The sequence below is a fragment of the Sorex fumeus genome, unplaced genomic scaffold, assembly GCF_029834395.1.
Source record: "Sorex fumeus unplaced genomic scaffold, SorFum_2.1 ptg000098l, whole genome shotgun sequence".
NCBI classification, from domain to species: Eukaryota; Metazoa; Chordata; class Mammalia; order Eulipotyphla; family Soricidae; genus Sorex; species Sorex fumeus.
In genome coordinates, this window is record NW_026606155.1 from 1,688,966 (window position 1) to 1,715,921 (window position 26,956).

The following is a 26,956-nucleotide window of genomic DNA, read 5'->3' on the forward strand; positions in this document are numbered from 1 at the left end:
AACGAATCCGGAGTTCTGACATCCGTCGACGATCAAGGATCAGGGATGCTGTCTCATTTGCCAAGGTGTCGAAAATCAGATGGGCTGGTCACGTAATGAGATTTAAAGACGACCGTTGGACTAGAGCTGTTACTGATTGGATTCCACGGGATGTCAAGAGACCGCGTGGCCGCCCACCTACCAGATGGTCAGACTTCTTTGTCAAGGTCATGAACGATCGGTTTGAGGCCCTCCATGTTCCCGGAGCGAAGAGATGCCATTGGGCTACACTAGCACGCGACAGGGACAAATGGAGACGTTACTGGCGCCCGCTCGAGCAAATCGACGACTAACGGGAAGTTAAGTGAAGTGATTAAGTGTGATGGTCTCAGGGGGAATAAGTGATGTTTCACCAAGTGGGTTCCACGGACTGTCAGAAGGCCCGTAGAAAGATCATACCTGTAGTTTCTCGTTTCAATTTCTGGTTTGAGAATTCCATTAGTGCTTTTGGCGCCACCCACTGATTGAGGGGTTGTGGGCTGTGGAGCAGGAGGCAATAAGGATATTGCTCATCTGAGAAGCATCCTCAGTTTCTGTTAGGAACCTTAGGATGTTCCCCGGAAAGTGGGTACCTGATCGCCAGAGACTCTGGGGGCGGGATATCTGGATGAGAAACACATTTTCTAACTGGCTCTGCTACTTTGGGGGTGGTTGGTTTGTGATAGTGGAAACAACACACCATGCACCGGATGTATTGACCACCAAACTTAGTGGCCGTCACAGGAGGTCCAGCTGCAGACGCTCGTCCATCCAGAAGGAGGTACCTGCCACTTCCCAGAACAACAATCGTTTCTCTGTGATGAAAAACAAGTGAGATATTGGGTTCAGCTGCCCCCACAGAAGTTCAGTCGTAATTTGAGAATCTTAATTGCACCTTGATGAGGAGTGGTGTGGGAGGACAGGATTGTAACCCCAGAGCAAAAGAATTTCACGAGGACTAGGCGGTGTGCCTGAGACACTCCATTCACCCACATAGAAAGCTCCCCCGAAAGATGCCCATATGTATTGATCTGGCCTGGGGAAAGAGGGGCTGGGCATGGGTTGAGCTTCAGAACCACAGTTGGGAAGACACTGTTTGTTGGAACAGAGTGGTCAGGTGGCCTATGGAATGGGAGTGCTCAGATGCACACACCCAGCTCAACACCTGGATGGACTTAGCCAAGACCCCAGAAACACCAAGGATGATAGAGAGCCCAGAAAAAGCACAGCTTTCATGCCTGTATTTATGCCCCGCTACCCCCTGCCCCCATCAGAAATCAGCTCAGGTTCCCACGGAATATGTTCCAAAGCTCTTGGGAAGCAGAGAAAAGGAACCGAGGAAGGGCCACTTGCCTTGGAAGAAGCTGAACCTCAGGGCCACCTACAGTACTGGACACTCTGGTTCAATCTCCACCTCCCCTCCACTTTGGCCCTAGCTATATGGGAGTAACCTCAAGTGCTGAGCCAGGAAGAGCCCCTGAGTATCCAGGCTGTGTACAGAGGTTCACTTGATCACTTGACTTCCCGTCACTCATCTATTTGCTCGAGCAGTGCCAGTAACGTCTCCATTCATACCTATCGCGTGCTAGTGTAGCCCAATGGCGTCTGTTCATTCTAGGAACACGAAGAGCCTCAAACTGATCGTTCAGGGTCTTAACAAAGAAGTCATATCGTAGGTGGGCAGCCACGCAGTCTTTTGACATCCTGTGGAATCCAGTTGGTAACGGCTCTAGTCCAGTGGTCGTCCCCAAATCTCATTACATGTCCAGCCCATCTGATTTTCGACGCTTTGGCAAATGAGACAGCGTCCCTGATTCTTGACCGTGGATGGAGGTCAGAACTCTGAATTCTTTCTCTCATTTGAGTGAAATGTGATACTCCAAGCATAGCTCTTTCAATTCCTCTTTGGGAGACCTGAATAGCATTTTCATCCTGTTTTTGTAGGGCCCAGGTTTCTGAGGCATATGTTAATGCAGGAAGAACAGTGGAATTAAAGAGATGTGCCTGGAGCCAGAGGTTCTTTGTCCTCTTGGCTATTTCTTCAAGGCTCTTGAAGGCATTCCAAGCCACTCTCTTCCTCCTGTGCAACTCAGGTGCCAGGTCATTTGTCATGTTGACTTCTCGACCTAGGTACACATAACTGTTGCATTCAGTGATGTTTGTCCCATTGAGAGTGAATGGAATGTCAGGAATGAGACCGTTTCTCATAAACATTGTCTTCGTAAATTCAGCTGGTCTGACCTTTCCACACTCACAGCTGAAGTCGGGCAGCATTTGTGCAGCTTGGCTAATGTTTGGTGTTATTAGAATGATGTCATCAGCAAAGTGGAGGTGGTGTAGTTGCTGACCATCTATCTTCACTCCCATTCCTTCCCATTCCAGTCGTCTAATGATGTTCTTGAGGGTGGCACAGAAGAGTTTTGGTGAAATGGTAGCACTCTGCCGAACCCCTCTCTTGACATCGATGATCACTTCTTTGTAGAATGGTGAGATCCTGGTAGTGAATCCGTAATACAGCTCACAGAGGATCTTGATGTATTGAGCTTGAATGCCCTGGTTGGTGAGGGCTTCAATGACCGCTTCCATCTCAACAGAATCAAAGGCCTTCTTTAAATTAATGAACGTTAGACAGAGTGGCATCTTGAACTCCTGAGAAACCTCAATGAGCTTGGTTATCGTTTGGATATGGTCGATGGTGCTGAATCCTTTGCAGAACCCAGCCTGCTCGCATGGTTGTCCTTCATCTAGTGTTCTGCCAATCCTATTCAGGATGATTCGAGTGAACAGCTTGTAGACGACAGAAAACAGGCAGATCGGGCAATAGTTGCCAATGTCGTGGATGTCTCCCTTCTTGTACAGTAGTACAGTCCTGCTGGTTTTCCACTGGGACAGAACCTTGCATTCAGACAGGTAGCGCGTGAAGAGCCGAGCCAGTGTATTGACGAGTATGGCAGTTAGAGAAGATAATTCATGCCGTGACACTACAGACAGCCCAGTCAAAGCTTCCTCTTCCAGGTCATGCTGAAAGTAAAGAGGGCCTGACTGGCTGACAGAATTGGTTTCTCATCTGTATCCTGCCAACTCTGCTTTAAAACCAGTAATTCAGAGTTTTCAGTGCAGGATGAATAAAAGTTTTTTTTATTTTGTGGAGCCGGTTTTGAGGAAAACAGTTTAGGTTTGCACAGAAGTGTCCTCCATCTCCTTCTGCTGAGCCTTGGCTATTAGGACCATCCCCCTAAAGGTAATTCAAGTGAAATAAACTGTTTCATTCCTATAGATGTAAATAGGAGCATCCTTTATAAAGTAAATGATTACAAGACAGAAGCCTACTGGCAGTGCCTTCAAACAGAGGCAATGAGAAGTTTGGTATTTTTTGTTTTTGTTTTTATTTTTTTGTTTTTGCCACACCTGGCGATCCTCAGGGGTTACTCCTGGCTTTGCACTCAGGAATTATTCCTGGCAGTGCTGGGAGACCATATGGGATGCTGGGAACCGAACTCAGGTTGACCGCATGCAAGGCAAACGCCCTACCCATTGTACTATGGCTCCAGCCCCAAGTAGATTTTTTTTAACTTATTGAATTATCAATGAGATTTACCACTACAAAGCTGTTCATGATTGGCTTTCAATCATACAATGTTCTAATACCCATTCCTCCACCAGTATACATTTCCCACCACCAATGTCTCCAGTTTCCCTTCAGTCACCCACCTAACCCAGCCTGCCTCTATGGTAGATACTTTTCCTCTCTCTCTCTCTCTCTCTCTCTCTCTCTCTCTCTCTCTCTCTCTCTCTCTCTCTATCTCTCCCTCCTTCCTTCCATGCCCCCCTCTTCTCCTTTTGAGCATTTATGGTTTGAAGTACAGGTACTGAGAGGTTGTCATGCTTGTTCCTATACCTGCTTATCCAGAATGACCACATCTACCTATAGTTTTCCTACTGGTCCCTTCTCTATCCCAGTTGCCTTCTTCTCTAGCACTTGAGACAGGCTTACAACCATGGACCAATAAATTGTATCTCATCATGAGTACGTTGTTCTTTTATGAGAGATGATTAAGATGTTGTTACAGGTTAAACCTTTTGTGTTTGTTTTGTTAATCAAGATTGGTTGCCTTCTCCAATTTGGTATTGTAAGGCTGGAGATAGAAATGTAAGGGCCGCCCGGACTAATAGTCATGAAAGAGTTAAGTGGTAGGAAAGAGTTAACCAGAAAACTGTAAAAGCTGTGAAAGCTAGAGTTCCTAAAAGTGGCTCAAAAGAGTTATAATGTCGCTCCCACCTACACCCTGCTATGACCTTCTGGTTGGGCCAGATATGGGGACATGTGCTCAGATGTTCCGAAGAAGTTAATCTTGTGCAAGTGTCGTGCTGTTCTTGGTAAAGCTGCAGATTGCTGTACTGTAAGATTCCTTTGTTTATTCTTGGTTATAAAAACCCACTGTACTTTGGCTCGGGGCTCACTGCCTCTGTCCTGTTTTGGGGACATGTAGTGAGCCCCAGCATGCTTGGACAATAAACCCTGTGCGTGTTGCATGAGAAAGTCTCTTGGAGTCTTCCTTCATGGGCGGCGAGCGTCTTGACCCTATGCTACTCCTGGTTTATCGGTGCCGTATCATTCAAGATGTCAGTAAGTTCCGTATTTCTATTGGGAAGGTACAGCTGGAATAGAAGTTTAACTGGGTGGCAGTTTTGGGGTGTGGGTGTGACTGTTGGGGCTTCTGGAAGTACAGAGAAGTAGGGGGTGGTAGCCCATCTCTACACTGAGAAAACCTGGAAATGTCAGTCACAGATCCTGCATGCCTGAATTTTTAGCAGGTTAATTTTTCAGTGGGGCGGGTGAGAGCCCTCCCCACCCCAAGGGACCCAGCCCCAGCAACCGACCTCCACTGCCCAACCACTGCCATACTCCCGGCCACTCTCCGGACCACAAAGCAACCGTGCGACACATTATAAAGTACTTCCTACCCATTTATGCCTCTCGGAGAGCCTGGCAAGCTACTGAGAGTATCCTGCATGCACAGGCAGAGACTGACAAGCTCCCTGTGGCGTATTTGATATGCCAAATACAGTAACAACAATAGGTCTCATTCCCCTGGCCCTGAAAGAGCCTCTAATCATTGGGAAAAGATGAATAAGAAGAGGCCGATAAAATCTCAGGGCTGGGAGGAATAGATAAGTTACTGGAGCCTGGTTGAGTAATTCAACGATTAATGGGATGACAGTGATACAGTGATACAGTGAAATTTTCAGTGAGGTCTGTCCCTAGACAGTGGAATCCGGCTGGGGGCCATGGTGGCAATTTTGGATTGTAGGAGCAAGTGGCTGCCGGGGGCTCTCCAAGCCGCCCCTGCAGAGTGCAATGGGGAGCCATTTAAACAGAAGACACTGCATATTTCAACGAGGACTGTTTTTCTTTTCTCCAGAAGAGAACCTTGGAAACCCAGTTCTTTATGAAAGAACAACCCATGTGGGGAAAAAGACTTTCCTGAAGACAAAAAATCAGGAACAAGACTCACAAAACAGGCCTGACTTCTGTTCAACAGGAAGCCTGGTAGAGCTGGACTCTGTAGCACTACCGCTGGGAAGATGCAGAGCCCAAATCTGTTGAGCAGAGTTCCTCTGGTCAGGGCCCCTGGAGTGTTTCCATAAGCACAAAGGTGGGCTGGTCCACACATAGGCCTGCCTTATGCAAATGAGGGCTTCCTGCCGCACAGTTCTGATTGGTAGAAAGTTTGTCTAGTGGTGATTGATTGGATACATACAATCCCGTCTGGATTTGCTTTAAACAGGTCGCAGGTAGCTCTGCTTTTCATTCTCTTTATCATCCTCCTCTTAACATCCTGAATTGGGGACCCGGTGCTCCTTCTCCATTGCCCCTGAGATGTGCTCCCCACATAGAACACACACAGCCCCACCCGTCCGGCCCCATTCCTCAGCACAGACAGACACAGGGAAGGTCACCGTAGCTCACCTTTATTTCTCAGGTTTGAACAATGGGGGGGGGAACCGCAATTCTCCCTCTAGGCAGTGCCCTTCTGAGGACCAGAAGGGTGGACCTCTAGGGTGAAAGAGCTGCTTTCACCCTGAGCCCATCAAGAGAGGGTGTTTGCTTACAAACATGCCGTCGTGACCCCAACACCATACCCAATGGCTCCCAAGATGAGCTTGGATGACAAGGACAGTCCAGCGGCCCCTGTAGGAGAGAAGAGGGTGAGAGTCCCCAAGGACAGGGCCTCGAGGCCATGGTGGACACCCGAAGTGCATACGTCCCCCGCTGTTCCCTTGGGACCTGGGTTTGGGGAAAGGCTCCTGCAGGCGGCTGCCCAGAGAGAAGCAGGGACCCCTGATGCTGAATTGAGTCACGCTGGACACGACAGCTGCCTCACCATCCACAGGACAGGGCTGGAGCCATCTGGGGAGGAGTCTGCTCCCGAGGGGTCATGAATAGAGAATGGACTCTTCTCCCCAGGCCCTTCCCAAAGGAGAAGGGTGGCTGAGATTAAGGACTAGGTCAGCTGAGATCCATGATGGGGAGGAATAGAGAGCCTGACTGTGTTTAGCTTCATGCAAGCACCCACCCCCGCCCCCCGTGTCTCCCCATCTCCCTGCTGGCCTCCTCCTCATGCAGACACTCACCCACTGACTGCAGAGTGGCCACCAGGCTGCCTGCAGCCACCCCTCCCCCGTTGGCAATGGCCGCTACTGACATCATCTTGGCTGCCAGCGAGGAGGCTGCGATTCCTGTGCTGGTGAATCCCAGGGCACTCAGAGTCACGGGCACAGACACCACGGCAACAGCTGTTGGGGGGAGTGGGAGACTGAGCCTAGGAGCCGAGGCCCGAGAACACTAGGCCACGCCCTGGGCCCTGCAGGAGAGGGGAGCAGGCAGGGGTGGGGGTGGGGGGGTGAGCAGAAGGGAAGCCAGATGGAGGCCTGAGCACTGTGAGGCTGGGCTCTTAGCTGCAGCTGGGCCTCAGAGGGCCACTCAGGGGTCCTCAGTCCTCAGTTTCTCTCCAGAAGGGCTGGCACTGGGACGGCCAGCTTGTGGCCTCGGGAAAAGATGGGACAGCTGGCTGGTCCTAGCCCAGGACACGGAGAGGCCAGATGTTGTGGCTGCCCTGGATATCTAGGGCCCCCACCAGGGTCACCAGAGCTGTCGAGCCCGACTTATATGCGTGCCTGGTGACACTACGCAGTTGGCACTGTGACTCCATGACACCCCAGAGGACCAGGAGACTGTTGCCAGGAGGGATGCAGTTCTGTGAAGCCAAGGGAATGTCCTGCACAGCTGACTGAGGTCCTGGTGAGGCCTCCCCAACCACATCCTGAGCACCGCAGACTCTGTGCTTCAAGCTTTCTGCCTCCAGAGTCTCCTCTCTCGTGCTCTTCTCTCCTGTCTCATACACCAAGGCCTGGGGTAGACCTGCCCTGGACAACATCAAGCCAGGGGACAGCCGAGAAGCCTAGCACATGCCCCCCACCCCTACCCCCCACCCCCAAGCCCACTCACCTCCTCCCACCGCACCTGCGGCACACTTGGCTGGAAAACAAAAGAACATTCTGTGAGCGGGTGTGTCCTGCAGGTCCCTATTGGGGGAGATGGCCCCAGGAAAGCATGACCCCTCCCTGGCCTTCTGCCTTCGACCCCGAGAAGAGGGTCATCCTGCAGGAGGCCTGTGTTTGGAGCACAGGGCTGGGGTGTCTGGTCCCAGGTGACCTGTCCTGGTGGGCCTGCTCGGCTGGCCTGTGAGTGGAGAGAGGTGTACACTTGAGGTCTCAAAAAGCCAGCTGCTTTTTCATTCTGGTTTTCTTATGTGTGTGTAGAGGGTGGTTGGACCACCCCAGAGATGTCCAGGGTCTGTGGATCTGTGCTCAGGGATCTTGGATCTGTGCTTAGAACTTGTGTCTCTTGGATCTGTGCTCAGGGCTCACTTCCGGTTGGGACTTGGGGGACCATCTGGGTGGTGGGAATCAACCTAGGGACGCCACTTGCAAGACAAGCGCCCTCCCCCCTGTGCTATCTCTGGCCTCATTCCTGGCTTTCTTAACATCAATCTGTTTCCTTTCTACCCATGTGGAGGGAGGTCCAAAGTGATCCTGGAGCCCTCCCAGCCAAACTACCAAACAGCCCCTGCCTGGGGCAGTCCTGTGTTCTCCTCAGGAACGTGTGCATTCGGCAAAGTGGCTTTGACCTAGGACCTAGGTGGTCTGACCAGGACAAGAAGCCCCATGGCATAGAGGTCACACACTGTGAGCCCCTGGGGGGAATGCTCCCTCTTCTCCTCCAGACAGCTCCCCTGACAGCCACCAGCCCTAAGAGAGCTTGAAGTAGCCACCACCAAGGAGCAGCAGTGCTCCCCAAATGAGTAGAAAGCTCCTCCTCTTCCTTCTCTGACATTTGCCTCCTCTTCCAGGAAGCCTTCTTCGATCCTCCTATTCGAAGGCATCATTACAACCCTGTGACTGGAGTCCGCTCACAGCCAAGATCTATACTCAGGTGCCTATGGGCCTGGCTCCCGGCCTCTATGGCCATCCATGGGGAAGAGGAAGAGAGTGACTTGCCAAAGGCAGAGACACTAGGACAGCAGTGGCTCTCCAGGAACTCCAGGGAGAGCAAGATATGCAAAAGGGTGGGACTGGGGTGATAGCACAGCTGATAGGACGTTTGCCTTGCATGCAGCTGACCCAGGCTTGAATCTCAGCATCCTATAGAATGAGCACTGCCTGAACTCTGCCGGGAGTAATTCCTGAGTGCATGAGCCAGGAGTAACCCCTGTGCAATGCCAGGTGTGACCCAAAAAGCAAAAAAAAAAAAAAAATACACAGAGGGGGCCAGGTCATAGGACAGCAGATGGGGGCATACCTGGCACACAGCACACAGCCCAATGGGGTTCTATTCCTGGCATCTCAAAGGGTCCCCTGAGACCACCAGGAGTGATCCCTGAGCGCAATGAGCCCTGTGCACTGCTGGGTGTGGTCCCAAACCGTAGAGTAGAAAAGAAGAACAAGAAATGCAGAGAGAGCTCCAGCTGCTGCCCAAGGGCGGGAATCCAGGATGACGAAGGAGTAGAGATGAGCACAGAAAGGCCAGCCCTGCCTCTGGGTGGGGAGGGAGCTGGGGCTTCACCTGCAGAACCTGGTCAGAAGATGCCTGTGGCCTGGGCAGCGACTGAGGAGGCTGACCTTGGCCTCACTGAGCACCCAGAGCCCACCGGAAGTGGCTTGTTCCCTGCTGGCCCAGGGTTTTGGGGAACTGATCCAACCCTTCCCCAAGACAACCCCCCTCACGGCCACCTGCTGTCCGTCCTACTCCCTGGCCCAGCATAGGCTGCCTGGGGCCCACTTGTTCCCTGTCCAGTTCCTCCTTTGAAAAGAAGAGGCACCAGTGCCCACATCCAGGACTTCTAAGACGTCACCAACAGCCAGGACCGAGTAGCGGCAGAGAGCAGCACAGCGGGACTGGTCTTCCTAGGGCACACGTTCTCAGAATCGAGGGACGCAGGGACCGCCCGGGTCCCAATGGACTCATTCCACATTTGTGTATGAGGAGGGGCTGGGCAGGGTGTCTGGTACGCAGGGCCACTTACCTGCAACGGAGGAAGTTGCCAGGGTAGTGGCAGAGGAGCCCACCACAGCAGCCGAGGTCTTCACTGACGCCAGCCAGGGACCCAGGGTGGACATAGCTGACCCCAGGGCAACTTTGGAGGCCGAGGCTTGAGCTGTAAAAGAAGGGAGTGAGGTTCCTGGGGTCATAGTTCAGTGGCCTGCCTCCCTCCCCCACTTCCCTGACATTTGTGCCCCTGAGAGATTGGAAGAGGCCTGGATGGGACCTGCTAGTAAGACAGACTGACAGACATCCGATGTGGCCTGGGAGCATTTATGCAGCTGAAGACGGGGCTGGTGCTCACAGACACGCCATGCCACTTACCTGCCTGTCCTGAAAGAGAAAGGTGGGGTACTTGGGATCAGAGGTCAGTGGCCTGCCTCGCTCCCCCAATCTCCTGACATCTGTTCCATGAGAGGTTGGAGGAGGCCTGGGCGGGGCCTGCTAGTGGGAGAGACTGATGGATGCAGATGTGGCCTGGGAGCATTTACACAGCTCAAGGTGAGGCTCTCAAGGTCAGAGTGCAGAGAGAAGGTCGGTGGCCAGATGGAGCACTGGGTGAGCCGCCAGGAGCAGCACCCATTGGTGACAGGCCCTGCATTGACTCAGACTCTCTCCAGAGGCAGTGAAAGCTTATCCTACCCAGTGTGGCGCCTCCTTATTTCCAGAGCTCATTTCCTGAAACCACCCCAGTGCCCATCACTAGAAGCCCGGATAAGGAAGTGGCAGAGAAAACACACGCGGAAATGACCCGCAGATATTTAACAAAGGACGCTGGGCCCTTGGCAGGAAGTTGGGAGCCCACACGGAGGTGAAATCTGGTGCTGAGTACAGGAAAGAGAGAAACAGACACTAGGGCCCAACGCAGGGGATGTGAGTCCTGGAGCCCTGTACCCAGGGTCAGGAAAAACCCAGAAAGACTTCTGGGTGGGGACAGGCTTCAAGGCATCACTCAGTCCACTCAGGCCCAGAGCAGGACCGACCCCCTGCTCCTCCCCCACTCCTCTCAGAAACACTCACCCATGGAGCACAGGCCAGTCAGGACTTGGCCTGAGACAGCCATGCCCCCTGCTTTGGCCAGACTAGCCGCTGCCAGGGTCTTGGAGAAGACGGACATGGTCAAGGTGCTCGCCGAAGAGAAGAGGAAGGCCATGCTGGACAGTAACTCACGGGGGGCACGTCAGATGCAGTATCCGGCACTAGGAGAGAAGGGGTTCCTAGTGAGTGGTGGGGACGGCAGCCCTGGAGAGGAACCTAGAGCAGGAGGGACTTTCTGGTGGTAGGATTGATGTAGGCAGGTAGATAGGGAAAGGCCCTTTGCAATGGAAGAAGAATTCTAGGAATGACCCAACTTGTGGATACAGAAAATGGCCTGATAAGACCATCCGCAGACCCTCAGGATATAGGCCTCCCCATGAAATTCCTCTTTTTGGACCTCCCTGGCAACCTCCTTAGCAACGAACTTTTACCTGGAAAGAAGCCCCACGTGAGGGCAGGCTGGAGAAACCCTATAAAGGCCACCTGGAACAAAGGAAGGGCAAGCATATGCTGCCTGAGCCCATGTGCTGCTTGCGCCCACGTGGCCGAGCACATGTGTCGCCCGCATCTCCCCTCTTGAGATGTGTACTTTCATGCTTTCGTGTCTAACTTACTCTCTCTCTCTCCCCCTCCACACCTCAAAATCCTCCAAATAAAATCTATTTACTTCACTGCTTGTCTACTCCTGAAATTCCTTTCTGCGAGGCGAGACAAGAACCCAGCAACCCTGGGTCCCGAGTGGCAGAGGTGGGTGGGGAGAAAGTGACTGTCTTTCTCCTCCCCGCTTCACATAAGTCACCCGTGGGGCCCACCGACATCAGGATGAGGGTGGGAGGCATCTCCTCTCTAGGTGGGCTCCTCTTCCTTCAGAAGCTTCTAGAACCCAAGAGAATGCTGGAGTTATGCCAAGGGGCCGGGAGCACAAAGTTCCAAGTTACGCTGGGAGATATCCAGGAGGAGATATCCTGGGATCCTAGTGCATGGGAAGTAAGGCCCCTGGATGTGCTAGTCACTGGCTTCAAGCCCATCGGGACCAGGACGGATGGGCTAGGAGGTGCCGGGAGCCAAAAGGTCAGTGCAGCCTGACATGCAATTTAGGAACTAATTTCTTCTTGGAAAAATGTTAAAATACATTGTGTAAATTTCTGAGCTATACCCAATATAACTGCCATGAGCCCGCCATTAGGGCTCACACCCTGATTCACTGAAAATCTGCATGCTTTGTTAATTCCCTGAGAAATAAATTTGGAGCTTGATCCGAGTTTTGTCTTGCTCCCATTCTTCTGTCTCTTTTTTCCCACTCGTGCACCCTCTCCCAGTTATCCACATTGACTAGTCCCGCGGGTCGGGGCAAGGAGGGGTCCCCTAGGCTGGGTCTCCCCAGGCCTCCAGGCCTCCAGACCAGCAGATCTGGGAAAGGCCCAGAGCCCAGAGCCCAGAAGCAGGGCCGAGCTAAGTCCCTCTCCCCTTCCCACCTTCTGTAACCACTTCCCCTGAAGACAACCAAGCAACAATCTGGTCCTGGTTCCAAAGCAGTCTCCCCTGCACCCCAAGCTCCTGCCAGAGCCTACCTTAGCCAGAGAGGCAGGAGATCCGGCACAGTTGGTCTGGAGGCAGAGTGTCTGATCAAGCAGCAAGGGCCCAGGCCAGAGGGAGCCCCGCCTGCCAGGCTGGAACCAATGGGATGAGTTTCATTTCCCAGGAAAACGAAACCAGAGAAGTTTTGTTTTTTTTCTCTGCTTCAGCCAAAGGCAAGAATTACTGGCAGAAGCAGGAAGAATCTCTCTTTCCGGTCTGTCTGAGGAGGAAAACTGTGTTGCCCGTGTGTTCAACCATTCCCCTGCCCGTTTCTATACACTGACCAAGTGCCAGGAGCCAAAATGTCAGTACAGCCGGACCTGCAATTTAGGAACTAATCTCTTCTCGGAAAAAGGTTAAAATACTGGGATTCGTGGTGGTGGGAAATGGGCACTGGTGGAGGGATGGGTATTTGATCATTGTATAATTGAAACCCAAGCACAAAAATGTGTAAGTCTGCAACTGTACCTCATGATGTCTCACTATTAAACTTTTTTTAAAAAATAAATTAATTAAATTAAAATCATTTAATGAAAAAATAAAGTAAAAAAAATGCATTGTGTAAGTTTCTGACCTACGCCCGAGATAACTGCCATGAGCTTGCCGTTAGGGCTCACACCCTGATTTATTGAATATCTGCGTGCTTTGTTAATTCTCCATTTTATCTACTTCCTCATGTAATCAAGTATAAAAGGCTAGCTTGGGAGAAATTAATTTGAAGCTTGATCCGAGTTTTGTCTTGCTCCCATTCTTCTGTCTCTTTTGTCCCACTCGTGCACCCTCTCCCAGTTATCCACATTGACTAGTCCCGCGGGTCGGGGCAAGGAGGGGTCCCCTAGGCTGGGTCTCCCCAGGCCTCCAGGCCTCCAGACCAGCAGATCTGGGAAAGGCCCAGCGCCCAGAGCCCAGAAGCAGGGCCGAGCTAAGTCCCTCTCCCCTTCCCACCTTCTGTAACCACTTCCCCTGAAGACAACCAAGCAACAATCTGGTCCTGGTTCCAAAGCAGTCTCCCCTGCACCCCAAGCTCCTGCCAGAGCCTACCTTAGCCAGAGAGGCAGGAGATCCGGCACAGTTGGTCTGGAGGCAGAGTGTCTGATCAAGCAGCAAGGGCCCAGGCCAGAGGGAGCCCCGCCTGCCAGGCTGGAACCAATGGGATGAGTTTCATTTCCCAGGAAAACGAAACCAGAGAAGTTTTGTTTTTTTTCTCTGCTTCAGCCAAAGGCAAGAATTACTGGCAGTAACACCATGTACAAAAGTAAGATCAAAATGGATTAAAGACCTCAACATCAGACCAGAAACCATAAGGTACATTGAAGATAAAGTTGGCAAAACCCTCCATGACATTGAAGCTAATGGTATCTTCAAAGATGCCACGCCACTGGCCGAGCAAGTGAAAACAGAGATAGATAAATGGGACTATCTTAAACTAAGAAGCTTCTGCACCTCCAAAGAAACAGTGACCAAAATACAAAGACAGTCTACAGAATGGCAAAGGATATTCACTGAATACACATCTGACAAGGGGTTGATATCCAGGATATACAAAATACTGGTTAAACTCCACAAGAAGAAAACATCCAACCCCATCCAAAAATGGGGCAATGAAATGAACAGAAACTTTCTCAAAGAAGAAATCCGAATGGCAAAAAAGCACATGAGAAAATGCTCTACATCATTAATCATCAGGGAGATGCAGATCAAAACCACAATGAGATACCATCTCACACCTCAGAGACTGGCCCACATTCAAAAGAACAAAAGCAACCGATGCTGGCGTGGATGTGGCGAGAAAGGGACACTCCTTCACTGTTGGTGGGAATGTCCACTGGTTCAGCCCTTCTGGAAAACAGTATGGACGATTCTCAAAAAATTAGAAATTGAGCTCCCATTTGACCCAGCAATACCACTCCTGGGAATATATCCCAGAGAGGCAAAAATGTATAGTCGAAGTGACATCTGCACTTGTTTGTTCACTGCAGCACTCTTTACAATAGCCAGAAACTGGAAGAAACCTGAATGCCCAAGAACAGATGACTGGTTAAAGAAACTTTGGTACATCTACACAATGGAGTACTATGTAGCTCTTAGAAAAGATGAAGTCATGAAATTTACATACAAGTGGTACAATATGGAAAGTATCATGCTAAGCGAAATGAGTCAGAAAGAGAGGGATAGACATAGAAAGATTGCATTCATCTGGGGGATATAAAGTAACAAAGTATGAGATTAATACCCAAGAATAGCTGAGATCAGCACCAGGAGGATTACTCCATAACTTAGAGGCCAGCCGGGTATCCTAGAGGAAAGGGCTGTCCAGATAGAGAAGGGAGCACCAAATAAAGGATGTTTGGAGGATCCTCCCAGGAGGGGAGATGCATGTCGAAAGTAGACTATGGACTGAACATGTTTGCCACTCAATGCCTCTTTTGCAGACCACAACACCCAAAAGGAGAGAGAGAACACAGGGGATTGCCCTGCCACAGAGACAGGGGGGATGGGGGGATGGGGGTGGGAGGGATATTATCCATGGTGGTGGAAAATGGGCACTGGTGGAGGGATGGGTATCTGATCATTGTATAATTGAAACCAAAGCACAAAAAATTGTAAATCTACAACTTTAAAAAAAATAAAATAAAGGGGAAAAAAAATGAAAAAAAAAAAAAAGAATTACTGGCAGAAGCAGGAAGAATCTCTCTTTCCGGTCTGTCTGAGGAGGAAAACTGTGTTGCCCGTGTGTTCAACCATTCCCCTGCCCGTTTCTATACACTGACCAAGTGCCAGGAGCCAAAATGTCAGTACAGCCTGACCTGCAATTTAGGAACTAATCTCTTCTTGGAAAAAGGTTAAAATACTGGGATTCGTGGTGGTGGGAAATGGGCACTGGTGGAGGGATGGGTATTTGATCATTGTATAATTGAAACCCAAGCACAAAAATGTGTAAGTCTGCAACTGTACCTCATGATGTCTCACTATTAAAAATTTTTTTAAAAATAAATTAATTAAATTAAAATCATTTAATGAAAAAATAAAGTAAAAAAAATGCATTGTGTAAGTTTCTGACCTACGCCCGAGATAACTGCCATGAGCTTGCCGTTAGGGCTCACACCCTGATTTATTGAATATCTGCGTGCTTTGTTAATTCTCCATTTTATCTACTTCCTCATGTAATCAAGTATAAAAGGCTAGCTTGGGAGAAATTAATTTGAAGCTTGATCAGTCTTGTCTTGCTCCCATTCTTCTGTCTCTTTTTTCCCAATCGTGCACCCTCTCCCAGTTATCCACATTGACTAGTCCCGCGGGTCGGGGCAAGGAGGGGTCCCCTAGGCTGGGTCTCCCCAGGCCTCCAGGCCTCCAGACCAGCAGATCTGGGAAAGGCCCAGAGCCCAGAGCCCAGAAGCAGGGCCGAGCTAAGTCCCTCTCCCCTTCCCACCTTCTGTAACCACTTCCCCTGAAGACAACCAAGCAACAATCTGGTCCTGGTTCCAAAGCAGTCTCCCCTGCACCCCAAGCTCCTGCCAGAGCCTACCTTAGCCAGAGAGGCAGGAGATCGGGCACAGTTGGTCTGGAGGCAGAGTGTCTGATCAAGCAGCAAGGGCCCAGGCCAGAGGGAGCCCCGCCTGCCAGGCTGGAACCAATGGGATGAGTTTCATTTCCCAGGAAAACGAAACCAGAGAAGTTTTGTTTTTTTTCTCTGCTTCTGCCACGGGCAAGAATTACTGGCAGAAGCAGGAAGAATCTCTCTTTCCGGTCTGTCTGAGGAGGAAAACTGTGTTGCCCGTGTGTTCAACCATTCCCCTGCCCGTTTCTATACACTGACCAAGTGCCAGGAGCCAAATTGTCAGTACAGCCTGACCTGCAATTTAGGAACTAATCTCTTCTTGGAAAAAGGTTAAAATACTGGGATTCGTGGTGGTGGGAAATGGGCACTGGTGGAGGGATGGGTATTTGATCATTGTATAATTGAAACCCAAGCACAAAAATGTGTAAGTCTGCAACTGTACCTCATGATGTCTCACTATTAAAAATTTTTTTAAAAAAAATTAATTAAATTAAAATCATTTAATAAAAAAATAAAGTAAAAAAAATGCATTGTGTAAGTTTCTGACCTACGCCCGAGATAACTGCCATGAGCTTGCCGTTAGGGCTCACACCCTGATTTATTGAATATCTGCATGCTTTGTTAATTCCCCATTTTATCTACTTCCTCATGTAATCAATTATAAAAGGCTAGCTTGGGAGAAATTAATTTGAAGCTTGATCCGAGTTTTGTCTTGCTCCCATTCTTCTGTCTCTTTTGTCCCACTCGTGCACCCTCTCCCAGTTATCCACATTGACTAGTCCCGCGGGTCGGGGCAAGGAGGGGTCCCCTAGGCTGGGTCTCCCCAGGCCTCCAGGCCTCCAGACCAGCAGATCTGGGAAAGGCCCAGAGCCCAGAGCCCAGAAGCAGGGCCGAGCTAAGTCCCTCTCCCCTTCCCACCTTCTGTAACCACTTCCCCTGAAGACAACCAAGCAACAATCTGGTCCTGGTTCCAAAGCAGTCTCCCCTGCACCCCAAGCTCCTGCCAGAGCCTACCTTAGCCAGAGAGGCAGGAGATCCGGCACAGTTGGTCTGGAGGCAGAGTGTCTGATCAAGCAGCAAGGGCCCAGGCCAGAGGGAGCCCCGCCTGCCAGGCTGGAACCAATGGGATGAGTTTCATTTCCCAGGAAAACGAAACCAGAGAAGTTTTGTTTTTTTTCTCTGCTTCAGCCAAAGGCAAGAATTACTGGCAGAAGCAGGAAGAATCTCTCTTTCCGGTCTGTCTGAGGAGGAAAACTGTGTTGCCCGTGTGTTCAACCATTCCCCTGCCCGTTTCTATACACTGACCAAGTGCCAGGAGCCAAAATGTCAGTACAGCCGGACCTGCAATTTAGGAACTAATCTCTTCTCGGAAAAAGGTTAAAATACTGGGATTCGTGGTGGTGGGAAATGGGCACTGGTGGAGGGATGGGTATTTGATCATTGTATAATTGAAACCCAAGCACAAAAATGTGTAAGTCTGCAACTGTACCTCATGATGTCTCACTATTAAAAATTTTTTAAAAAATAAATTAATTAAATTAAAATCATTTAATGAAAAAATAAAGTAAAAAAAATGCATTGTGTAAGTTTCTGACCTACGCCCGAGATAACTGCCATGAGCTTGCCGTTAGGGCTCACACCCTGATTTATTGAATATCTGCGTGCTTTGTTAATTCTCCATTTTATCTACTTCCTCATGTAATCAAGTATAAAAGGCTAGCTTGGGAGAAATTAATTTGAAGCTTGATCCGAGTTTTGTCTTGCTCCCATTCTTCTGTCTCTTTTGTCCCACTCGTGCACCGTCTCCCAGTTATCCACATTGACTAGTCCCGCGGGTCGGGGCAAGGAGGGGTCCCCTAGGCTGGGTCTCCCCAGGCCTCCAGGCCTCCAGACCAGCAGATCTGGGAAAGGCCCAGCGCCCAGAGCCCAGAAGCAGGGCCGAGCTAAGTCCCTCTCCCCTTCCCACCTTCTGTAACCACTTCCCCTGAAGACAACCAAGCAACAATCTGGTCCTGGTTCCAAAGCAGTCTCCCCTGCACCCCAAGCTCCTGCCAGAGCCTACCTTAGCCAGAGAGGCAGGAGATCCGGCACAGTTGGTCTGGAGGCAGAGTGTCTGATCAAGCAGCAAGGGCCCAGGCCAGAGGGAGCCCCGCCTGCCAGGCTGGAACCAATGGGATGAGTTTCATTTCCCAGGAAAACGAAACCAGAGAAGTTTTGTTTTTTTTCTCTGCTTCAGCCAAAGGCAAGAATTACTGGCAGTAACACCATGTACAAAAGTAAGATCAAAATGGATTAAAGACCTCAACATCAGACCAGAAACCATAAGGTACATTGAAGATAAAGTTGGCAAAACCCTCCATGACATTGAAGCTAATGGTATCTTCAAAGATGCCACGCCACTGGCCGAGCAAGTGAAAACAGAGATAGATAAATGGGACTATCTTAAACTAAGAAGCTTCTGCACCTCCAAAGAAACAGTGACCAAAATACAAAGACAGTCTACAGAATGGCAAAGGATATTCACTGAATACACATCTGACAAGGGGTTGATATCCAGGATATACAAAATACTGGTTAAACTCCACAAGAAGAAAACATCCAACCCCATCCAAAAATGGGGCAATGAAATGAACAGAAACTTTCTCAAAGAAGAAATCCGAATGGCAAAAAAGCACATGAGAAAATGCTCTACATCATTAATCATCAGGGAGATGCAGATCAAAACCACAATGAGATACCATCTCACACCTCAGAGACTGGCCCACATTCAAAAGAACAAAAGCAACCGATGCTGGCGTGGATGTGGCGAGAAAGGGACACTCCTTCACTGTTGGTGGGAATGTCCACTGGTTCAGCCCTTCTGGAAAACAGTATGGACGATTCTCAAAAAATTAGAAATTGAGCTCCCATTTGACCCAGCAATACCACTCCTGGGAATATATCCCAGAGAGGCAAAAATGTATAGTCGAAGTGACATCTGCACTTGTTTGTTCACTGCAGCACTCTTTACAATAGCCAGAAACTGGAAGAAACCTGAATGCCCAAGAACAGATGACTGGTTAAAGAAACTTTGGTACATCTACACAATGGAGTACTATGTAGCTCTTAGAAAAGATGAAGTCATGAAATTTACATACAAGTGGTACAATATGGAAAGTATCATGCTAAGCGAAATGAGTCAGAAAGAGAGGGATAGACATAGAAAGATTGCATTCATCTGGGGGATATAAAGTAACAAAGTATGAGATTAATACCCAAGAATAGCTGAGATCAGCACCAGGAGGATTACTCCATAACTTAGAGGCCAGCCGGGTATCCTAGAGGAAAGGGCTGTCCAGATAGAGAAGGGAGCACCAAATAAAGGATGTTTGGAGGATCCTCCCAGGAGGGGAGATGCATGTCGAAAGTAGACTATGGACTGAACATGTTTGCCACTCAATGCCTCTTTTGCAGACCACAACACCCAAAAGGAGAGAGAGAACACAGGGGATTGCCCTGCCACAGAGACAGGGGGGATGGGGGGATGGGGGTGGGAGGGATATTATCCATGGTGGTGGAAAATGGGCACTGGTGGAGGGATGGGTATCTGATCATTGTATAATTGAAACCAAAGCACAAAAAATTGTAAATCTACAACTTTAAAAAAAATAAAATAAAGGGGAAAAAAAATGAAAAAAAAAAAAAAAGAATTACTGGCAGAAGCAGGAAGAATCTCTCTTTCCGGTCTGTCTGAGGAGGAAAACTGTGTTGCCCGTGTGTTCAACCATTCCCCTGCCCGTTTCTATACACTGACCAAGTGCCAGGAGCCAAAATGTCAGTACAGCCTGACCTGCAATTTAGGAACTAATCTCTTCTCGGAAAAAGGTTAAAATACTGGGATTCGTGGTGGTGGGAAATGGGCACTGGTGGAGGGATGGGTATTTGATCATTGTATAATTGAAACCCAAGCACAAAAATGTGTAAGTCTGCAACTGTACCTCATGATGTCTCACTATTAAAAATTTTTTTTAAAAAAATTAATTAAATTAAAATCATTTAATAAAAAAATAAAGTAAAAAAAATGCATTGTGTAAGTTTCTGACCTACGCCCGAGATAACTGCCATGAGCTTGCCGTTAGGGCTCACACCCTGATTTATTGAATATCTGCATGCTTTGTTAATTCCCCATTTTATCTACTTCCTCATGTAATCAATTATAAAAGGCTAGCTTGGGAGAAATTAATTTGAAGCTTGATCCGAGTTTTGTCTTGCTCCCATTCTTCTGTCTCTTTTGTCCCACTCGTGCACCCTCTCCCAGTTATCCACATTGACTAGTCCCGCGGGTCGGGGCAAGGAGGGGTCCCCTAGGCTGGGTCTCCCCAGGCCTCCAGGCCTCCAGACCAGCAGATCTGGGAAAGGCCCAGAGCCCAGAGCCCAGAAGCAGGGCCGAGCTAAGTCCCTCTCCCCTTCCCACCTTCTGTAACCACTTCCCCTGAAGACAACCAAGCAACAATCTGGTCCTGGTTCCAAAGCAGTCTCCCCTGCACCCCAAGCTCCTGCCAGAGCCTACCTTAGCCAGAGAGGCAGGAGATCGGGCACAGTTGGTCTGGAGGCAGAGTGTCTGATCAAGCAGCAAGGGCCCAGGCCAGAGGGAGCCCCGCCTGCCAGGCTGGAACCAAAGGGATGAGTTTCATTTCCCAGGAAAACGAAACCAGAGAAGTTTTGTTTTTTTTCTCTGCTTCAGCCAAAGGCAAGAATTACTGGCAGTAACACCATGTACAAAAGTAAGATCAAAATGGATTAAAGACCTCAACATCAGACCAGAAACCATAAGGTACATTGAAGATAAAGTTGGCAAAACCCTCCATGACATTGAAGCTAATGGTATCTTCAAAGATGCCACGCCACTGGCCGAGCAAGTGAAAACAGAGATAGATAAATGGGACTATCTTAAACTAAGAAGCTTCTGCACCTCCAAAGAAACAGTGACCAAAATACAAAGACAGTCTACAGAATGGCAAAGGATATTCACTGAATACACATCTGACAAGGGGTTGATATCCAGGATATACAAAATACTGGTTAAACTCCACAAGAAGAAAACATCCAACCCCATCCAAAAATGGGGCAATGAAATGAACAGAAACTTTCTCAAAGAAGAAATCCGAATGGCAAAAAAGCACATGAGAAAATGCTCTACATCATTAATCATCAGGGAGATGCAGATCAAAACCACAATGAGATACCATCTCACACCTCAGAGACTGGCCCACATTCAAAAGAACAAAAGCAACCGATGCTGGCGTGGATGTGGCGAGAAAGGGACACTCCTTCACTGTTGGTGGGAATGTCCACTGGTTCAGCCCTTCTGGAAAACAGTATGGACGATTCTCAAAAAATTAGAAATTGAGCTCCCATTTGACCCAGCAATACCACTCCTGGGAATATATCCCAGAGAGGCAAAAATGTATAGTCGAAGTGACATCTGCACTTGTTTGTTCACTGCAGCACTCTTTACAATAGCCAGAAACTGGAAGAAACCTGAATGCCCAAGAACAGATGACTGGTTAAAGAAACTTTGGTACATCTACACAATGGAGTACTATGTAGCTCTTAGAAAAGATGAAGTCATGAAATTTACATACAAGTGGTACAATATGGAAAGTATCATGCTAAGCGAAATGAGTCAGAAAGAGAGGGATAGACATAGAAAGATTGCATTCATCTGGGGGATATAAAGTAACAAAGTATGAGATTAATACCCAAGAATAGCTGAGATCAGCACCAGGAGGATTACTCCATAACTTAGAGGCCAGCCGGGTATCCTAGAGGAAAGGGCTGTCCAGATAGAGAAGGGAGCACCAAATAAAGGATGTTTGGAGGATCCTCCCAGGAGGGGAGATGCATGTCGAAAGTAGACTATGGACTGAACATGTTTGCCACTCAATGCCTCTTTTGCAGACCACAACACCCAAAAGGAGAGAGAGAACACAGGGGATTGCCCTGCCACAGAGACAGGGGGGATGGGGGGATGGGGGTGGGAGGGATATTATCCATGGTGGTGGAAAATGGGCACTGGTGGAGGGATGGGTATCTGATCATTGTATAATTGAAACCAAAGCACAAAAAATTGTAAATCTACAACTTTAAAAAAAATAAAATAAAATAAAGGGGAAAAAAAAATGAAAAAAAAAAAAAAAAGAATTACTGGCAGAAGCAGGAAGAATCTCTCTTTCCGGTCTGTCTGAGGAGGAAAACTGTGTTGCCCGTGTGTTCAACCATTCCCCTGCCCGTTTCTATACACTGACCAAGTGCCAGGAGCCAAAATGTCAGTACAGCCTGACCTGCAATTTAGGAACTAATCTCTTCTTGGAAAAAGGTTAAAATACTGGGATTCGTGGTGGTGGGAAATGGGCACTGGTGGAGGGATGGGTATTTGATCATTGTATAATTGAAACCCAAGCACAAAAATGTGTAAGTCTGCAACTGTACCTCATGATGTCTCACTATTAAAAATTTTTTTTAAAAAAATTAATTAAATTAAAATCATTTAATAAAAAAATAAAGTAAAAAAAATGCATTGTGTAAGTTTCTGACCTACGCCCGAGATAACTGCCATGAGCTTGCCGTTAGGGCTCACACCCTGATTTATTGAATATCTGCATGCTTTGTTAATTCCCCATTTTATCTACTTCCTCATGTAATCAATTATAAAAGGCTAGCTTGGGAGAAATTAATTTGAAGCTTGATCCGAGTTTTGTCTTGCTCCCATTCTTCTGTCTCTTTTGTCCCACTCGTGCACCCTCTCCCAGTTATCCACATTGACTAGTCCCGCGGGTCGGGGCAAGGAGGGGTCCCCTAGGCTGGGTCTCCCCAGGCCTCCAGGCCTCCAGACCAGCAGATCTGGGAAAGGCCCAGAGCCCAGAGCCCAGAAGCAGGGCCGAGCTAAGTCCCTCTCCCCTTCCCACCTTCTGTAACCACTTCCCCTGAAGACAACCAAGCAACAATCTGGTCCTGGTTCCAAAGCAGTCTCCCCTGCACCCCAAGCTCCTGCCAGAGCCTACCTTAGCCAGAGAGGCAGGAGATCCGGCACAGTTGGTCTGGAGGCAGAGTGTCTGATCAAGCAGCAAGGGCCCAGGCCCATTCTTCTGTCTTTTTTCCCACTCTTTCCCGGTTATCCACGTTGACTAGTCCCTCGGGTCGGGGCAACCAAGTACCTATGTTATCCCTGTACAACATGGGTCTGTGAGATGTTCACTTGTTTGAACCCCCGACCCCCGTCAACAGCCTCCACACTCCCATGTCTCAGCCCCATTGTGAGGAGAGTCAGTGAACCATGAGAAACTCCTGACTGAGCCCCCAGGTCGCCCACTGGACTGTCTCCTTCCCATCACCCACACCGGCTGCCTGCAGGGCATACTTCTTGGGGTTTAAAGGGCACCCTCAGCGAGAGGGTGAGTCCAGTTGAGCTCTCCTCCCTGAGCTCCAGCAACCCTGAACCTGGACCCACAGTACCAACCTGTTCTGTCCTACTTGCTCACCATAGGTGGCCAACCAGGGTGAACACCCCCCCCACACACACACCCCTGCCTGCACCAAGCCAACACCATGCAGCCCTCTCCAGACCCCAAGAGTCACCACCCTCCAGTCCCCATCCAATCCTAAGGACTGGTCCCGTGTCAGAGTCCAGAGAATTTGTGGGCACTCACCTAGGATTCGGGGAGCCCCAGCCCAACCCACTGCTTGGGTGCTGGCGTGCAGAGTCTCCTGATGGCTGGGTCCTTCACACTGACCCCAAACGGCATAGCCAGCAGCTCTCAATGCAGGGAGGTTTTATTCTTCCAAAAGCTGCTGACTGGGCATTTCTGTTGACAGTTCATTGATCTAGGTCATGTCCTTCAGCACCCAGTCCTTTGGGTATGAGTCACATGGGAGAGGCTCCATCCTGGGAGGTGAAGGTAAGGCCAGGTTAAGGCTACTGGCCTTGGTAGCCCCTGCTTGTTTTCCCTGAGAAGGGAATGAGCAGGGGAAAAACTGGGCGTGTGGGAGTGCCATGCCCTAGCAGTTGATCCTGTTGAGAAAGGCCAAAGGGAAGGCTGCACCTGATCCACCTTCCCAGGGCTAGGACCACATTCTCATTTCTGAGAGAGTTCAAGGAACAGCATATGCAGCTCCAAGACAGAATAACAGATAACATAGTTCACCCAACTTGTAACCCTTGGCTGTCCCACAGAGTGTTCACTACATACTATAAAAGACAATGAGCTTTGGAATAATAAAGTCGCTGTATGTTTCATACAGTCCTTCCTACCCCGTCTTTGGCTCTCATTCCACTCTCTCTGGTCGAAGTTCATGTTGGCAGCACAGGATGCGGCAAGTGGCGCCCGAACTGGCACTGGAGCACGAGGAAGTCACTGAAGAGCCCCCAACAAAAGGAGATGCATCATAAGTAATTTACAGAGTAACTTAAAGAGTTTTGGGGTATTGTGTACATGGATCACGATCATCCTGTTGTTCGTCGATTTCCTCAGGCAGGCACCAGTAACGTCTCCTTCTTCCTAGCCCTGAGATTTTAAAAGAGCCATTTCAATGCTCTTTCAGGATTAGGAGAATGAGACCCATCATTGTTACTGGTATTTGGCATATTGAGTATGACACAGGAAGTTTGCCAGACTCTGCTGTGCGGCCAGGATACTTTTGGTAGCGAAAAAATAAGATGTTGCACGGCCACAAATGCGGCTGCATGCTTCCGGGAGTTGGGTTTTATAGTCTCTGCGTCTTGGTCGTTGATGGGACCAACCTGGCGCTGGCGGCAGTTGGTGGGTGTGATGCCTACCTGCTGGAAGATGGGGGGGGGGGGGGTGTTCTGGATGGAGAAGGCCCAGTCCCAATCCAAGTAGGCTTGGAGACCTCAGCCCCGGGACCTGCATGCCTGGGTTCCTCTGCCAGTTCTTTCATGCATGAGGCCCATCCAGACATGTGGAGAGTGGTCCCAAAAGGAGATGTGTCATTAAGTAATTTACAGAGTAACTTAAAGAGTTTTGGGGTATTGTGTACATTGAGAATAGGGAGTAAACATCAGGCAGGCTTATAGCCACCAGCAGCTGTTTGCATAAACCTTGCAGATGATGTTTAGAGCAAAAAGCTTGAAAATGAAGGAGAAGCAGATAGAAGCATTTCTTGAGCATGTAAGAAACATCTGTCCTTGGTTTCCTAAGGAGGGTTTCCTGAATGAAAGGACATGGAGTCAGGTAGGCATGAGCTTCAGCAATATTATAATAACTGTGGTCCAGCCAATATGCCTGTAAATACTTTTGCACTCTGGAGATTTATAATGGATAATATTAGCCTTTCTACTGTCCTGGAGCTAAAGGTGGAGGAAATTGCATTCCCTAGTCCCATATCTTCTGCTCCTTCTCTTTCTGTGGACACGTCTACCCGTGACGCTCCTCTCTGCAATTTCTTATAAGTTGGTACAAACTGAGCCTCTGCGTGACGACAATCTGGAAGCGATAGAACAGCGGGAGGAGCGAGGAGGGCAGTTGCATGAGCCAGAGGCTGCCAGGGGGTCTCTCGGTGCCAACTGTGGAGATATTAGTCTTCAGTTATGAGAACAATTGAAAAAACGTGGCCTACAGGTAACTACTTACCCTATTATAAAGTTATGAAGAGAAAACTGCTCAGCCTTTAATTGCTGACAAGCAAGCCAACCTTTCTCCTTATCAAAAGGCCATTGCATTGGCAAAAGAACAGGGCGAGGAAGTGATATGTTTCCCATCCATCTTAACCAGCAAGGTGGTCGTATACATGAGCCTCTTCCTTTCAAGGAGACAAAAGAATTAAAATTAGCGGGATTTCCATAGCAATAGCACAGCGATTAAGAGTGTTTGCCCTGCATGTGGCCGATCCAGGTTCAATTCCCAGCATCCCTTATGGTCCCCTGAGCACCACCAGGGATTATTCCTGAGTGCAGAGTCAGGAGTAACCCCTGTACATCGCCAAGTGTGGCCCAAAAAGAAAAAAAAAGGAATTAAAATTGGCATGCTCTCAATATGATCCGACCATGCCATATACCTTAATTGTCATGGAAAATTTAACAGAAGACAATTTGTGCCCTAATGATTGGAAGCAATTAGCTCACACTGTCCTTTCTGGGGGAAATGATTGTTATGGAAAGCTGATTTTCATGATTTATGCCAAGAAACGGCTAGATTGAATCGGGCTCAGCAGATACCAGTTACTGAAGAGATGCTAACAGGAGAAGGAATTTATACAGACATCCTGAATCAATTAGGATTTACAGCAGCTGCTTATGCTCAAACTAAGGGAGCGGCCCAAAAGCTTGGAGGGCTTTGCCTGCAGAGTCTCACAGGAATGATGGACTTACAAGAGTTAAACAGGGGTTTGATGAACCATTTGCTACACTTGTTGATAGACTGCTTAAAGCAGTAGGTAGAATGATTTCAGATCCTGCTGCTGGAGAATTAGTAAACAATTGGCTTTTGAAAATGCAAACCAGGCTTGCCAGGCAAACTTCGGCCCCTATAGGAGGCAGGCTGACCTACAAGATTACATCAGGTTGTGTGTTGAGGTTACACCATCGAGAGTTCAGGGCACTGCCATGGCTGTCGCCATGTAGGGAACAAGTTATCAGACCGAGCTGCAGGGACAGCTAGGTCAGGGCCAGCAGTCCAGGGGAACCTGCTTTAAATGTAGAAAAAGGAGCCATTTTGCAAAAAACTGTAGGAGCTCCAAGAAAGGCCCTGGTATTTGCCCAGGGTGCAGTAAAGGGACACCCTGGCCTAGCGCATGCCAGAGCAGAGCAGAAGGTCAGAATCAGGGAAACTCTGGCCTTTATATGTACCGTTTTTCAGGACAAACCAGAGGACGAGAAGCAAAGGGAGGATTTGTTGAGTGACGGATTGAAGGAACAGAGACTCTCAGATGAGTGCTCTTCTTCACCTCCTGTAAAGGAATTAAATCCACAGTTTGTTGAGCAAATAGAGCCCCTACCTTGTTAAAAACAGGAACTTTGTGAAACAGTGCAAAAATAAAATTAGTTCGGGTGTTTTCTTATGCGCTATTTAAAAGTTTGGTGCCACAAATGGCTGTGTGTGTGTGTGTGTGTGTGTGTGTGTGTGTGTGTTTATGTTTGATAGCGTGTTTGTATCCTGAAATTG

The 26,956-nt window shown here is 48.9% G+C and overlaps 1 protein-coding gene across 3 annotated transcripts; it reads right to left on the bottom strand.

Moving 5' to 3' along the window:
- Positions 1-5,975: 5,975 nt before the first annotated feature.
- LOC130041979 (interferon alpha-inducible protein 27, mitochondrial-like) lies at positions 5,976-23,606 on the bottom strand. Of its 3 annotated transcripts, XM_056134289.1 has the most exons (13): positions 23,486-23,606; positions 22,841-23,004; positions 20,347-20,445; positions 17,860-17,958; positions 16,812-17,038; positions 15,765-15,863; positions 13,280-13,378; positions 12,232-12,458; positions 10,643-10,821; positions 9,606-9,737; positions 7,529-7,558; positions 6,655-6,816; positions 5,976-6,211 (listed from the first exon to the last, which is right to left on the bottom strand). In XM_056134289.1, exons 9-13 carry the CDS (start codon positions 10,773-10,775, stop codon positions 6,129-6,131), a joined length of 540 nt encoding a protein of 179 aa, XP_055990264.1. In that variant the 5' UTR covers positions 10,776-10,821; positions 12,232-12,458; positions 13,280-13,378; positions 15,765-15,863; positions 16,812-17,038; positions 17,860-17,958; positions 20,347-20,445; positions 22,841-23,004; positions 23,486-23,606; the 3' UTR covers positions 5,976-6,128. The 3 variants fall into 3 exon arrangements, with proteins under 3 accessions (XP_055990264.1, XP_055990265.1, XP_055990266.1); XM_056134290.1 differs by lacking the exons at positions 12,232-12,458; positions 13,280-13,378; XM_056134291.1 differs by lacking the exons at positions 12,232-12,458; positions 13,280-13,378; positions 15,765-15,863; ... (2 more) ...; positions 20,347-20,445; positions 22,841-23,004.
- Positions 23,607-26,956: the final 3,350 nt, after the last annotated feature.

Excerpts from the sequence above, each read along its gene's own strand:
- LOC130041979 (XM_056134291.1), bottom strand. The coding sequence starts at position 10,775 with ATGGCCTTCCTCTTCTCTTCGGCGAGCACCTTGACCATGTCCGTCTTC. Across the intron at positions 6,817-7,528 it reads CGCAGGTGCGGTGGGAGGAG|CTGTTGCCGTGGTGTCTGTG; the intron begins GTGAGTGGGCTT and ends TCCCCCCAACAG. Across the intron at positions 6,212-6,654 it reads GGCCACTCTGCAGTCAGTGG|GGGCCGCTGGACTGTCCTTG; the intron begins GTGAGTGTCTGC and ends TCTCTCCTACAG.